The sequence below is a fragment of the Xiphophorus maculatus genome, chromosome 10 (genome assembly GCF_002775205.1).
Source record: "Xiphophorus maculatus strain JP 163 A chromosome 10, X_maculatus-5.0-male, whole genome shotgun sequence".
Taxonomy (NCBI): domain Eukaryota; kingdom Metazoa; phylum Chordata; class Actinopteri; order Cyprinodontiformes; family Poeciliidae; genus Xiphophorus; species Xiphophorus maculatus.
The window spans coordinates 8,184,852-8,200,985 of record NC_036452.1 but is presented as its reverse complement, the minus strand read 5'-3'; the positions used below and the strand labels follow the sequence as shown (position 1 = coordinate 8,200,985).

At 37.7% G+C, this 16,134-nt stretch overlaps 1 protein-coding gene across 2 annotated transcripts in view; it reads right to left on the bottom strand.

Annotated features, from left to right (window-relative positions):
* Positions 1–1,622: 1,622 nt before the first annotated feature.
* The window catches only part of spock2 (SPARC/osteonectin, cwcv and kazal like domains proteoglycan 2), a 41,672-nt gene continuing 27,160 nt past the window's right edge, over positions 1,623–16,134 (bottom strand). For both annotated transcript variants that reach the window (XM_014476019.2, XM_014476022.2), the window contains 8 exons: positions 13,245–13,359; positions 10,246–10,354; positions 9,665–9,773; positions 7,847–7,966; positions 7,540–7,758; positions 5,829–5,891; positions 4,792–4,926; positions 1,623–4,126 (listed from right to left, as the gene is read on the bottom strand). In XM_014476019.2, the coding sequence (XP_014331505.1) occupies positions 3,981–4,126; positions 4,792–4,926; positions 5,829–5,891; positions 7,540–7,758; positions 7,847–7,966; positions 9,665–9,773; positions 10,246–10,354; positions 13,245–13,359 (1,016 nt within the window). In that variant the 3' untranslated portion in view covers positions 1,623–3,980. The remainder of the gene's footprint in view (positions 4,127–4,791; positions 4,927–5,828; positions 5,892–7,539; positions 7,759–7,846; positions 7,967–9,664; positions 9,774–10,245; positions 10,355–13,244; positions 13,360–16,134) is intronic.

Below are 16,134 nucleotides of genomic sequence, written 5' to 3'. Positions count from 1 at the left end.
GCCAGATGCATTAAAACATGTTTACTGAATGCTCAATATGCGCCCTGTCATCCAGACAAGTATTTGTAGGAAGGTAGTCTTTTACCATGGTCCCCCACTTGGGCAGAAGTACCAACATTATTTTAAATTTGGCAATGAGTTTTAGAAAAAAACATTAAGTTTTCTTTACACAAAGAACTGGCTTTAAGCCAAATAGTGATACCTGTAGCAGCTAGAAGACAATTTGAAGCTCACCATCTGTTTGTCTCAGAGTAGATCCAAATAAAAATCCAACATAAAAGTGAACTTTAGTCTTCCCAATGTTATTAACAAATATGGAAAATGAGATGGGGCCTAAAACTGAACCCTGGAGTTCCCCTTTCAGTGTCTTTAGAAAACTGGACTCATGTTCATCTCTTATACCTGAAAGGTAACTTCTAAGCCCAATCACTCAAACCAGTATTAGTGTCATGAGTAATGAGCACAGTACCATTAATGCGTAGCTTGCAATTAATGTCTTGAAGAAATTATTTATTTTTATTATTATTTATTTATTTATGTATGAGAATGAATAAATGATGGCAGTAATAATGATTTCCTCTAAAAATATAAGGAAGTAATAAAGAAGAATAGCCAGCGGTAATGTAGCATCCAGACGAGTGTACTCCTCTGGATGTGAAAATCAAAGACTGTAATTAGTTCTCCGCCTGTTCGTCTTTTCAATTTATTGGTATTAAGTGCGGCATTAAATGCAGCCTCCCCATTCTGCCACTTCCTGTTAGTTATGGTCTTTCTTTAATTAAGCTCTGATTTAAGTCCAATTTAAAGAGGCGAAAATTTAAACAAGAGCTGAAAATTAATGGTTAGTAATATTTTGATGTCTAATTAGTATTTAGCTTTAAGTGCTTCTAATGTACTTTTTGATTATCTGAAAAGATATGAGAGTGCACTTTAGGAGATTAATAAAAATGTCGGTTGTGGTCCGTTTCTAAAAGTATCATTTTGTCTGTGTTTTCCATTGATAGGAAGGTTTCAGTTTTTGTCTTTAAAAACCTAAAGGACGAATATTATGTGACATTTGATTATAACAGATTTCTGCATCTTTTAATAAAAGTTTACCTTGTTTATCATTATTACACCAAAAAAATTGGTGTAATAATGATGCAAATAAGAAATGAATCATTTATTCATATTTTCTACAGGTTAAAATGTGTTCGCTTCCATCTGTTTTTCATTTCAAAACCTTACTCTACCAGTTGCTGAACTTCCATAAATTATGTAAAATACAGATATAAATTCTTGTACAGTTGCCACCTTTGAGCAGGCACTACAAAGGAAGAATGTTGTTTGTATTATAATAAATATTTTTGAGGGAGAAAAAAAGGATGTTCAGTGAATTTAAAGAGAAGTTGCACCCAGCAGAATAAGATAGAAGTCTAGTTCATGTAAGTAATTTAAATAATAATAAAATCAGATTTTTATATCCAAAGAGTTTGTTGTGATTTTATATTCTGTCTTATTGAAAGTTACTCCTTATTGAGTGAGGTTATGATATATTTTGTTGTTTTCATTACAAAGTTCTTACTCCACTGTTTGTTTCTTCGTCTTACACAGCGATAAAAGACTTGACACCACAACACAGCTTGGCCCCAGTGCCTTTATTTGTAAAGTGCTCAGCATAGAAGTACATTCTTACTAACATGCAATACTAAAAACAAACATCTGCCCTGTTGATAGCATGAGCAAAGACATGGCAACAATATCCTCATAGAAAACAAAACCAGTGTGAATTCAAGTATACACACAGAACTTCAAGTAATGCACATTTTTTTCTTTACAAACACAAAATCCAGTATTTCAAGTCGCAAACCCAGAAAAATAGCAGTTGTGGCACATTCTTCAACATGGTGTCAGAGTTAGCAAAGGACAGCAGCTTCTATTGTGTTTGCGGTTTGAGTCCCCAAACTGGAAATGTACAGTAGGCCATGTAAAGCTGTGTGCATCCATTTTAATTCAGAAAACATACACTTAAAACTGTGTTGGTTTGTGGTGCATCTCAGTCACTGAAGGTAGCCTAAAGTCAAAGCAACCTGAAATCCTCTAAACTTGTACACTGGATTATATACATGTTGATTTTTAAAGTACATAACAACTGAATATCTTTAAAGAAACAGTTTGACAATTTAGTAAATATGATTATTTGCTCAATAATCAGGGATTAATAAACCACTGATTACTTTTTAATTTGGTGGTGAAAACAAGGTTCACAAGCACCAGTTAAAGGACATATAGTGAAGTTGTTGACATTGCCTCATTTTCTGTTTTTGTCATTGTAGATTTAAACATTTTTATTTGTCTTTTCTTTTCTTTCTTTAGATATTTTGAAATTTAAAACCAATGTTTTGGGGGTTATATGGAAGCTACTGGGTTCCGAGAGTGTATTTTTTGTTTCCTTGTGTATTATCAGATGCAGAACGGTGTGCCGTTTTTACAAAGTGCCACTTTTGTAAGATCCACACACAAAATGACAACTTTTCCGAAGGGAAATAACTTCTGGCATCCAACGCTTCAATAGCAGAGAGGCACAGCCACAGCTTTTCTCAGCCGAGTCATCCTGCAAACACTGGTGGGATTTCAGGGACTGCCGGATGAATCTGTGTTCTGGTTGCTAATCTTGAATACCCAAAATTGCGAAACACAATTGCTAGGAAAAATATCTTTAAAAATTGTGTTAAAATGCTGATTTTCCATCTTCCAGTTTCAACTTTGCTGTGCTGCATCGCTAAAATTCAGTTCTGTCTGTTAGTAGCTACTTTTGCACACTGAAACATCGCTGAAGCTCGCAAGATTTTAGTTTGCGTCTCTGCTTCTTAAAAAAATTGTTGCTGGTATCATGAAGTTTCTGTCCGGAACATGGGGGCAGCTGAAGGACTTCACCCAAAAATGTTTCAAATGTCCCAAATAAGGTTTTGGAGTTTAACTTTCTACACCACACTGATCCTTTTCCACAGATCAGCTATGAAGCTATATAGTTAGATGATATATGAATATACTCACTGTATCTGTTGATGTAACTGACTCTGTATGTACTTTATCAATAATAACTGTTAATATTTGTCAAATACAAATATGAAAATTGGGGTGTGCATTTATGTTTAGCCCTGTTTACTCTGGTACCCCTAAATAAAACCCAGTGCAATCAATTACTAGAGAATATGGGATAATCAATGTTATTCACATGCTGTAGTTGTTGTGCTGAATTGGTTTGATCTATAATTGAAGGAAAATTAATTTTACTTACTTTCCGCTCTTTAAAAGCCTAGTAAATCCTGCAATATATTGTTCTTGTTCGATGTGTAGTGTTAAAAAAACCCTCAGATTTTGATTAGCTATGTTTGCTAGAACATTTTCAATTTTGGTGTTGTAACTTTCTGCAAAGTCTGGCATATAACACTTCAAAATGGGATTTTGCACTAAAACTACCAATTTTATTGTTTGTTTATAGTGGTATTGATCATCTCATCTAACTATTTTAAAGAAAACAAATAAGCTTATCTCCCAAAGTGTCAAACTGTTTGTTTCATGCCCAGTCTCTAATATTTCCAGTGAGATGGCAACTTTAATACTTAAGCAACTGTTTACACAATACAAAATACTTGTAATCTCTCTATGCATAGATGGTGATAGTACAAGATACAAATTTTTACGGACTTTACTTACCAATGGTGCGACAGTCAGTGGCTACCCCTTTTTCAGGACAGAAAAACACAAAGCTCTGTTACTCAAAAACAGAGTAAAGGTTGAAGCAATTACACGTATCTAAGAAAGGAAAATAACTGGTCATCGTCTTCTTATTGAACCTGTCTGGCACCTTAAGATCAATAATAACTTCATTCCTCTCCAGTTTTTTTTTTCCCCCAAAAATCCACTCTTTAAGGTGAGAGCCATGCCTGTTGACTTTTAGGTCAGCTGCTGTGCTCTCTGTTCAGGGTCAGACACTACTACCAGATGTACCCTCCATCATCTGCCTCGCCCTCTTCCTCTTCCTCCTCCTCTGCTTCCTCCCCGTTATCATCTGCCTCCTTCTCCTCTTCATCTTCCCATCCGACTCCACTACCAAAGTCTCCAGAATATCCAGTTACTTCATCTGGAAGAGATTAAATAAATATGTGCGTTTCATTTTCTAAAAGCAGGTTTTTGTATTTTAAATGTTGCTTAAAGGAAAGGACTGCTGGTTATCTAAGTGACACTTCAACAATATGAAGCTGATGCCCAACCACCAAAACTTATACAACAGGTGACATGCTGTTTCTGCACCCTGATTCTGTAAAAGGGAGAAGCTACAAAAAAATAATACAAACCAAATCAGTTGCAGCAGAAAGAACACAGGGGAAACTGAGGCAGGGAAACAATTTACAGAAAACGAGGTGAACTAAGAATTCAAAGGAACTATAAACCAAGCAGACAAGACTTACACAGATCTAAGCGAAATGAATTCAATTGCACAAAAGAATAAACTATAAAACTCAATACAAATGACTGAACAAATATGGATAGACACTAGTATTACTCAAATGAAATGTCAAGAAACACACGAGAAAAGCAAAAGACAAACACACAAAGATCATGACATAACGTCTTAGAAATATTGAAAGAAAAATTGGATACAGACATGAACTGTAACGTTTGCAAATTATTGAGTACAAATGATTTGGCAATAAATTATAATATCAGTTTTTAAAAAGTCATTTAGGGTTAGGAGTAACAAATAAAAATAAAAGAAGTAAACCTTCCAAATTGCCATAGCCTTACCACAGTCTGGGTTTCCATGAACTCTGGAGCCCATCATCTCTCCATGCAGGTCGACACACCAGCATTCCCCTCGGCTCTGATCACACTGCACTTTCCTGTAGTAGCCATCCTCATCACAACTGGGAATATAGGTGCCTAAAAACAGTATTACATTACATTATTATTATTACCAGGTTCAAGATAAATCATGAAAAGCATGCTGATGATCTCCACTGTAGCTGACTCACACTGATGATTAAAGGTTCAGACATTTCCTGTGTACTTTGGTGACCCAGGCTAAAAAATATCAGATCAGTTTGTTGTTTTTTTTTGTTTGTTTTACTTACATAAAATACCACAGAGGGAGCGAAAGCTTCCTGTTTATTTTGCACATGCATGGATATGCTGTTGGACGTCATCTCACACAGCAAGTCTTTATTGTTTGTGTTTTCTTATGCTATGAGAGTGGCATGTTAAAACGTAGTGACAGCCTCTGTGACAGAGCTCCGCTTCTTCAGCCTCCCCCAGGACAATCTTGTCAAACTCAGAGCAAAGTTTTCTTAGTGGCACCGATCCTCTCTGACCCACAACAGCAAAAATAAGTAAGAAAACAGACACAGCATAAGTTGCCCGAGTTTTGAGTTGAAAACAAAAGCTCCTGCAGTGTTATTTGCTGCAAATGCTGCAGTGTGGAGTTTCTACCGGAGTCAAGTGTCTACATTAACCTTGGTCTTTCCCAAAGCCAGCACTGCCCTCTAATCCCCTCCAGCCTGATCAGGACCTAATCCTTGCTGTGTGCTTGTGATCTCTTTAATTAGCCCCCTACAGCTTGTTGTCTGTGTCTTTAGCCTCTTTATTTCACAATTTTACCTGGAAATCTGCAGAGAGTGTGATGGCAAACACAGCTGAATGGTGTGACTTCAACACATTTGCATAGCGGTGGCATGCCCTAGAAGGGATTTCAGATGACTACCCAATGAGCTTATGTCCAAAATGTAAGCTTAGGATTTAACACACATCTCAAACTTCACAGCGTCATGCAGAAATAATGCATTTACCGGGCTTCTTCTTGGCTGCCTGCTGCACTTGGATCCTCTCCAGCTCGGCAAGGCACGGCGGCTCTGCGAGAATCAAAACGAAAAGTGATGACAGACAAAAACCCGAAAGTGCTCTCCTCAAACTTTATCTCAATCAATGCTCTTCATAATTACACGTTTTGCCCGTATCGATTTGCTTAAGAAGTCTTGTATTTCAATCCCTGAGCGTGATTGATCGAGGAGGGTTCAGCTGAAAGAACATATGGATGCGGGTAGAGACGTAGGATAAGGAAACAAGGTGCACTTCTAGATGAAAGTAGAAACAAAGAGGACACTTTGTGTCAAAACCACCAAGGTAGCAAATTTTTGCAAGTATTTGAGGAAATTTACAGAAAGAGAAAAGGTTTAATCCTGTTTAACTGCAGAGCTATGTAAATCTTGTCACACACACACACACACAGTGACAAGACTGTAAACCAGAGATTTTGTCTTGTTTTCTTAAAAATTACTGTCCATAAAAAATTTCAATATTCTGTCACAAAAGGGCACTTCAGCCTTTTGAGATTTTCAAGTAGAAGCAAATTCTGAGTCATATTCAGGCATTAATAAATAAGCTGTGCTATACTTCTTTTCAAATTGGTTTTACATTCTAGAGAGCTCTGTTCCACAGTCTGCGGGATTTTACTGTATCAGTAAATTTCATTTAGGTGTACAGAAAGACAACCTTTCTGCTTCTAAAATATAATTGTTATATCATAACACAGTTACATTTTCAGTTTCTTCAGAAATTAGAAATATTTTTTATGTTTGTTCCTTTTAAAGATTCATCTCAATCAACAAAAATGGAACCTCAAGGTCAAAGCGTTACAAAATCTGATGACCAGAAATCAGGCAAAAAAAAATCCCTTATTGGAGCATCTCTAAACAGAACTTTCTATACGTTTTCATCTATGTAAATAGTTTCTGAGAATCGATTAGGTAGTCAACTAAATCTATTTCTCATTAAATACCTGATCAATGGAGACAAACTATGTCAGCTACTAAATTAAAGGTCATAACAGGCAAACATTCCTCATTTTGTGTGATGACATGACTGAAGATTATCATGGAGCATCATAACTTAATGCAGATAATGCTCTTAAGCTTGCAACCTTGTGTTACATTCCAATCAAAAAGGGACTGATTTGTTCAGTCCAAGGTTCTGATGCATGTGAAAGTTGAAGGAAGAGGATGAAGAAACCCCTCGGGGACTTGTTAGTGAAGAAAATCAATCAGGAGAGCTGTCGTTTGGATTTCAACCTCTAATCATGCTGAGTTCGTTTGTTAGACTTGTGGGAGAATGAATTAATAGAGAGGTGACGCAAATCAGCAAACTCCTAGAATAGCTGTAGGTTAGGTTAGCAAACAGTGGAATTTACCTGCTTAATTCCACACACAAATTGAAATATAAACATATTCATACTACAATATGTTTGTGGTAAAATAGGAAAAACTCAAACGATATGAACACTTTTGCAATGCTCTGTAACTCAAACTTTCATTAAACCATGTTTTCTTTAACCCTGTCCAGTCTGTGGTCATATTTTAATGCTTACAATGAATTTGTTTAAGAAATCACTTTTCACTCATTTGTTTCACCCACTTTACAGTTATACTGTAAAGTGGGCTCTGCAACTCGGAGGAAGATGAAGATGCCTACTCTCAGCTCCCCTCTTGCAAAACTTTTACTCACTTTCTCTCCAGAAGCAGAGGCACCACTCTGCCGTGGAGACCTTCCCATCCTTGTAGCTATCACAGGAGTTGAAGAAGGGCCGGATGCAGATCTCATACTTGTCCAGGTTAATGGCGGCCAGCTCCGTCTGGTCCAGATACAGGTCGCCGTTGGTGTCCAGCTTAGAGAACATCCAGCCGATGGAGTCCTTGCAGCTGGCTACCAGGCTTTTTTCCAGCACTGTTTAGAAGAAAAAGTGCACTGCTATGGTTTGTCTCGGTTTTCATGGCAGAGTTAAACGGAGTTGCAAGTTCTGAGCTTCTCTAACCTGAGGTGGCACCAGCTCCCGGCTTGCCAGAGTTGTTCTGCTTCGCATTTCCATGAAGGAGCTGGAACCAGTCCCTGAGGCGGTCGCCCAAGTCAGCCAGATCCTGGCCGGTGCAGCTCTCTGGGGGAACAAATACGGAAATCCCAAGAATCAAAAGTCTGGCAGATTCTCCAAAGCAAAAATGATTTAGCTACATCCCTTAAAGGCAGACAGGAACTCCACATGAAAGACACCAATTTTATTACACAGAAAAGCTTTCCATCTGCACTGTCATATGGTAGTTATTTGATTGATTCAGACCACTGATCTGCCAATCAGACAAGACATTATTTTTACAACTAACTCTGAGATAGGAAATCACTTTCACCCAATCGAAATCCACTTTCATTTTCAAGACACACTTCTTCCAGGCTGCAGATCAAGTAACATTTCATATGTTAGGCCAATTGGCATTTTTACATGCCCCTGAGCCTCGGCAAATCAATGGTGTTTGGGTCCGTTGATAGATTGTGTACACTCTAAATAATTAATTACTACCTGATTGAAAGAACAGGAATCCACAAGAGGAACTTTTGGCTAACGATAATCCCTAAGTATTGGTGAGTATTGATCCCACATTGGGAACAAGAGTTGAGTGGATTTGTCCAGTGAGAAAAGGAGACGAAATATATTTCTTTTTTTTTCCCCTCCCTAAAAAGTACAGAATTTGATCAGGTTACTGAAGTCGATCTATGTATCAAAAAATATTTTCATTCTCATAAAATAAAATTGATTTCTGTTAATTGTTAATAACTGAAGATTTTCTTATTAACTATGGAGTTGTGGGGGTTCAGTGGTAAAGATGGCACATCATATAGAATGGCTGTAATGATAATCTCAGTTGACCCAGGTGACAAATCTTTAAAAAAGGGGGAAAAAACAGAAGCTTTTGGTGCTGGGTCTGAACAAAACACTGGGTCAGAGATGTCAAAGGCAGAGCGGGAGCCATTTGTATCCCGTAGAACGATTTTCTGCTGCGCCTGGTCCACAATTTGAAAATGGGCCAAATTTGGGTTCATAAGCCCACGCAGCTTTATTAAAAAAAAAAGAATTTGGATGAAAGTTTCTCTGAAGCTAAGCCTTTTAAAAAGCATTACAATCTTCCTAAACTGAAAAGAAAAAGCTATTCACCTTTTTCTAACCCCATTTTATGCTTTCAGTGAAATTTAATTGTAAATAAGATTCTAACATCCATTGACTTTTTTGCTCAATATCAGAGTTGGGTGAGCCCATCTATTAAACTTGGATAAATAAATAAGACTGAGTGTGCCATATCTTATTTTTGTTACTGAAAATACACAAAAAAAGCATGCGATACCATTTTCGCGTTTCAGATCTGCAATTTTTTACAACTGTTTTTACATTAACCAGACTGCTTCATTTGTTTTGTTCAAATATTGTATATTTATTTTATTGTTGAGTGAATAATCTTGAAAAACACATTTTTGTGGCCCACAACTTTCACTTTGACACTATCAAAGTTATAACTTAGTCATTCTCAGTTATTGTTCATTACAAAGGCTTACTGAGCTTTAAACCAACAGAATGAGAGTCATAAATATGATCTTAATTTCTCAGGGAAGATTTTCTGCAGAAGATAGAAAAGATTATTTCAGCTTAATCTAATGTCACAACATTTTGGTGTCCTGAAAAAATCTTGGTCAGAGTGTAAAATGTGTGCACATGTGTACAAAGAGACACATTTTTAAGGGTAGATATTGGTTCAAAAGACTCCCCTGAGATGCATCAAAATGCAGCAGGTAACAGAAAGGTACTTGCCACGTCTTATGTCAGTGTTTGCAGCAGGAGCAGTGGCGCAGGGGCAAAATCCGGAACACATGATCCTCAGGTCTTTACCTGTGAGGCAAGCCTGCTGCTCCAACTTACACTGCGAGAGAGGGAGGGCGAGAATGGAGATAAAATATTTATGAGGCTGACCGCAGGAAAGCGAGATTGTTCATTCAGACGAGACACTGCACTTAAAGGAAAGGCAGCAAGAATGAGCTGTCATTTTCTGCTGTCTTTCTCATGCAAGGTCAAAATTAAAAAGTGCACAGTAAATCAATAGAGTCCTGCTGGCGGACGGTCCACGGTGATGCTGTTCTAAAACAACGCCTCCCATTAATCATAAGGCCTCGCTCAGCCCGCTTCACATGTCTTCCCGTGAGGAGTGATGAACTGCCGCCTTGGTGCGTGTCAGCGTAGCAGGAAACTGCACTTGACTGGTCCTCATGTTATTATTTAAGGTGTCATTATAGGATGACACAGCTGCCATCCCTTTTATCTTATATATATATACAGTATATGTGTGTATGTGTGTGTGCGTATGCGGGCGTGTGTGGGTGTGTTTGTTTTCTTACCTCTGAAGCATAGTTGTGTCCATCGGAGCCACATACTGGTGAAGACGCCGCAACAGGGCAAGGCTTGCAGCTGCTTTCATGTAGCTCTTGTTGTCCTGACTGTTTAACTCTGAGGATGAGAGGGGGAAAAAGATACTCTTTCTAGCATTCACATCTGCAAAATAAAGTCTGGGTCAAAAGGTTACAAACACTCCAAGCTGACTAGATATCCACTGTTTGGGGTTTTAAGTATTTATTTTGGTCTTTCTTCTTCTGGTGTGGAAACTGTTTCTAAATGTTACACTTGTAAATTTTCTCCTATTGACACAGGATGACAATTATACAATATATTCAATAAATAAATGTAACAATACTTGGTTAAATATCCCTAAGCAAGTTGTGGAGAAACCACACACATTGTAGCTTTAGGCAAGAATTTAATTAAATTTCAGATCAATTTTCTCAACACAAACCTTCTAGCTCATTTAAATTAGCTGTTTATTGTTCTTCACCATTTTTGTGCAGTGCACCATTACCGCTGTTAGTTAAATTAACCTCAGCACAATGCTGCCAACACCATGTTTGGTGGAATAATGTTCTCAGTTTTCATAGGAAGCGCTTCCTGTTTGGTTTATGCCTTCACACACTCTGCTATTCTTAAATTCACTTCACTGTGCACAGTTGCTCCAGAACGTCCCAGTTTATGGTAAGCCTGAGGCTTAGTGGTTTTCGGGTTGTTCTCTACCAATTCTACTAAGAAGAGTTGTCCAATATTCAATCAGAATTAATTTTAAAAAACTTACTCTAATCAGATTTTCTATCATTGGAGGTTACAAAAAAAATTTAATTTTAACAGAGGTGTGCAGACTTTTTACATCTCTAACATTCAAAACAAAAATAATTAATGAGGCTTTTTTATGATATGGAGTGGGATGACAGGTGTGAGTGTCCTGATGTACAAACTGGTTCCATACAATGAACCAGCATCATGCAAAATCATAACTGGACTGCCAGATTACACAACACTGCTTCATGATGCTATCCTATCAAGTCAGTGAGTAAACTCCTTGACAACAGAACTATTTATATTGCAGTTGTTGGTATGATTGTTCCCCTGACTGCGACCAAATTCTTTTTGTGTTTATCATTGTTTCCTCAACTGTTTTTGTCAGTGAGATATAATTCCATTCCACAAACCTCCAAGGCAGATATATTTCTTAGGAGTGTGAAATTAAATCAGACACAAGTGAGAAAATATTTTTGTAGTTTGCTTGAACAGATCCAATATTCAACAGCTTGTAATTTTTCTGGTTTTTACAACAGCCAACAAACCGAGAGTCCCCATGTTTACCAGGTAACAGCATCAGGCTCAGCTGCTATCGTCACTATCGTTCACTGGTGCTGCGATGATTTGGTGCAGCTACATTCTCGCTCATTACCCACCGTTCGACACACACCCCCCCCCCCACGCACCCCTACCCTCCGCTCAGCAGCGAGTCTGTACATGATGCACTTTATTGAAAAATATAAACGCCTGTCGCTGCAGATAGATTTCTCAGGTAGTAATAATTCACTCCATTAATTCGTTTCAGGCGGCAACACTGCTCATTTGCTTTTCAATCAAAGTGGAACAAATGAGCTCAGGGGAAGATAAATGCTTTGAAAAAGATGTCTACAACTGAACGGGAAAGATTCTTTGTGAAGAGAGAAACCTACATGCAGGCACAAAGGTTTACATGCAATCATCTTTAGCATAAACTTCCTATTGTCAATTTTGATGGGATTAATTGTGGGATTTTATGTTTTTTCAAGGGCTGCATGGTAGAGCAGATGGTTCAAAATCTAAATCACCCTTAGGTGTGAGTGTGTGTGTGCATGGTTACTTGTCCTGTGACAGGACTAATGACCTGTCCAGGGTTGACCCCGCTTCTTGCTCAATGGCTGCTGGAGAAAGGCACCAGCTCCCCAGCAACACTAGAGTATAGATAATAGATGGATGTTATATTTTCAAGGTGGAATCACTCAATAAAAATAAGTATGTGAGTATGGAATGTATTGTGGATTTTTCTCTAAATCAAACTGTTTCAAAATTATGTATAAACCCTGATATATCTTGATATATATCAGGATATATATCTAGCTAGATTAACAAGCTGTAGAAAACCCAAATGCTTCTTTAAAAACATTAAGAAGCTGCTGGAATAATTCTGACTTAAATATTTGACTGCTCTTCTTGCAGGGCTCATTTAAATCTGTTCATGTCTTGGCTTGACTCAGCTTTCAAGCAATGTTTATGAAATTTTAATGGGGTTGAGGTCAGTACCATTTATGAAACTTAATATTACTGTGCATATTGATTGCAAAAGAAAATTTTTCTGGCAGTTTGGGATCATTGTTTTTTTGAGTTGTGGTATTCGGTAAGTTTTGATTATTCAAGCTCAATTTGTAGTTAACATGACTACTAATTATAACATTTCCTCATGTAATGTCATGCATATCTCCAAATATTCTTTAATCCAAGAATATAAATCTACACAAACAGAAGAACCAAATCTAAACTCAGTGCTTTGTTCTTTTTTCTTCTTCTTTTTTTCAGCAGTGCTCCGCTTTGGCAATAGTCCTAAGAATAAATGACTCAGTATAGCGTTGGTTTATCATGATTTTAAAATATCACAGTTTCAGAAGCTTTACTTTTTTCCCCCTCACAGGAAAAAAGTTTCTGCAGTTTCAGCCTCTTTTAAACCAGAGACATTGTGCAGTTTTCTTAAGCTGTCCACCAAATGAGACAGCAGTATACAGTATGTACATTGTACAATAGAATGGTTTATATATATTGTTTTGGTCTGTTACATAAAATCCCAAGAAAACACACTGAGGCTTATAGTTGTTACGATGTGGAGGATGTTATAAAAGGAGATTAATACTTTGTCAGTGCACTGCTGGTCCACTCAGATTATGCATCATCTTTTGCAGACATAAACCGAGACCCATTCTTATTCAAGGATTGAAACCTTTCCTACCTCTGCTCCAGTTTCTTGCGATTGATGCATGTGGCCCTCTGGTAGCCCTGAGCAACGCACACCTTATGCCGACTGCACTTCACATTCTGGCAGGGGTCCTTAGTGGTGTCGACAGCTGTGAATGCATAACAAAAATCAACATTGTAGATACGGAGTTGTCAGTCACAGCTAAAAAGTTTGAAATCTCTGTTTTTATCTTCTGAAATAGAGAGACATGTTGTTGCTGTTTGTTCTTTTTGACAAGGAGCATGTGTTCAAGAAAATGATTGAGAATGCGCAAAACAAGGAGAGCTGCCATTTCTTCGTGCAGCATTATCAATTTCAGTTTATTCAATACACCGCCTGAAATTATCTTTCATTCTCACTAAACTATGTTTATACAAGCAAGCAAGTCCACTGGAAATCAGGAAGTAATATAAAACAATGTTTTATACAAGCAAGCAAGTGCAATGGAAATCAGGAGGTGCGCGGTGAAAAATAATTCCAGCAGTGCTCACAAATGAGCCAATTGTCTGCACTGCCAAAAACATTGACGCCCGGTTGTCATTAGTGAGGCGGCACATCATCTGTAGCAATGCCTGCAGTCTCAGGCAGTTGTCTCTGACTGCAAGGAAACCTGACAGCACTGATTGAGCATCTTCTCCTCTCGGCTTGCCACATCTCACTTCCCCCATGTCAACTCGTCACTGTCTTTCCCCATCTTGCCTCCTCTCTCTTGTACAGAAACAAACACTCCCATCTATGTCTCAAGCATTCCCTTTTTTCTTCCCTACAGACCCCCACCCTCTGTTCTCTACATCTTTCTTTCCCCCCATCTCTTCAGAGAGTCAAGCGGTTCAATGCCAGCCTCTTTTCCACTGATAGACCGAGACGGAAATAGCACAGCATCCTCCACCTGCCTCAGCCAACGGTCAATGCCACTGGAAAGTGGATGTCGCACCTTCGCAGTCCATTTGTCGCCTCAGAAAACTCAGAGGCTCTAGATCAAATTAAAAGTGACTGGCAGGGAGGCAGTCGCTCAGAGAAATTTAAGCTGTGAAATCCTGAGTCAGCTTCAAGCAGCTGTTTTAGTCAACTTGGACATTAAACAAGTGGCGGAAAGCCAGATTTCTGCAGATCTGGTGTCAAGGTACCACCTTAAGGAGCTGGGTAGAATGAAATTGAAGACTTTCTAAAGAACCCACGCATTATTTGAGATAATAAGAAAACATAAATTGTTCATAGTGTTTTTGCATGATTACCCTTTCATAGTGCGCTGCTTAACAATGAGCGTTTGTTCGTCTTGTTCTTATACATGCTTCTCTACCTGGTGCATTTTAACAGTGATAATTATTGCATCAATTCTAAGCAAACTTCAAGACAAAATTATGTAGATGCATTCAGAGAAAGTGCTTTTGATTCATCCTCTTTTAAACAAATGGGAACTGTTTAAGGAACTGTGGTCATTTTTGAAAACCCTTCAAAGAATTCTTTTCATTCCAGTTATCAATTTTTTCACTAATACTTCCAGACCTCCTTTAATAAATGTTTAAAAGCTATATTTAGGTCACTAGTAGCCTTCTTAAAAGCTTTAATTAGAGATTTTTTTTGTAAATCATGCAAGACTTAACCCAGAGTCGGATTTTAAGTATAGTAAAAATAATACTTTTATTGCTTTGGGGGATGGCAGCTGATGAAATCCTTGTGTAATATACAGAGAAATGAGGTCTCAACTCTAGCCGAGTTCCAGAAAACTTACTGTTGCTGAGTTCTTCTAACATTAAACATGTATGTTAGGAGAGAAAAAAACATACAGTGAGGGTCATAGCATGTTAGTATGACAGTACTGTGGGGGCACATGCTATTATCAGTTGTTTTCATATAAGCCCATTCTGCTACACAGCAACACGCTTCAGTGTGAAAGTTGTTACTGTGGGAAGTACCGAGGAGTATCAGCTGTTTACTTCGCATGGAACTTTTGAACAAAAGACGCGATTTAAGCAAATAGCAGCAAGCTGAAGGCATTCATTCATTAGTTCTATTTCTCATGTAAAACATTGGATTATAAAATGTTGGCAATCTTTTGGACATTTCAAAGTTAAGTATCTACATTCTCCATAGCATACACATTTGATCTCTCTATCTAATCTTATGGCTACTTCACAGGTCCACTAATTTAATAAACTATCTTATGTAAAACTGTGTTTTTTTTACTTTATGATGTTGGACAAAGGTGAGTTATTTATCTTTGTACTGATATTATGATACGGTGCACATATTCAGTTCTCCCAAGAGAAGACTGTAGTTAGTTTTTTTCTGTAACTGGGATATTTCAAGAAAAAAACATTGTTTCATTTTGCTATCTTGTTCATTTTTCTTAAACAGAAAGAAAAAAAAACAGGTGCAAGTTAGAGCATCAGTAGCTGAAGCAACACAGGAAACAGGTATTTGCTCTAGATCTGTCTAGTTGTCTAGTGCCAGATAATATTATGCGAGAGGCTACAAAGACTCACTAGTTTTCTTATTAGTGATCAAACAGCTGATTTACCTTTATGTCACCATTTGCTGCAAGAGCCTGCTAATACCACATTTATTATGTGTTTAAACTGGAATTTATCTAAATCATCCAGTTCATCAGTCCCTGAGAAACAGCACAGCCAATCCCAGTCTCTAGTATCAGCTGGATAGGCTGATACTAGAGACTTTGAAAGGCCTGGTGTTCTGGCAATATGCTTACACCTCTTCGAATAGCTAACGGCTAAATTACCCAACTGCTTCTTAAAGTTAAATTGTTGCTATGAAACATAAAAAAGATCTAGACAGAAAATAATGAGTGAGATTGGATTAGTATGTTTTTCACAATGTTGCTCCAAATTAAATTGAAGACCCATATAAGTTAGCTCTACTTCCT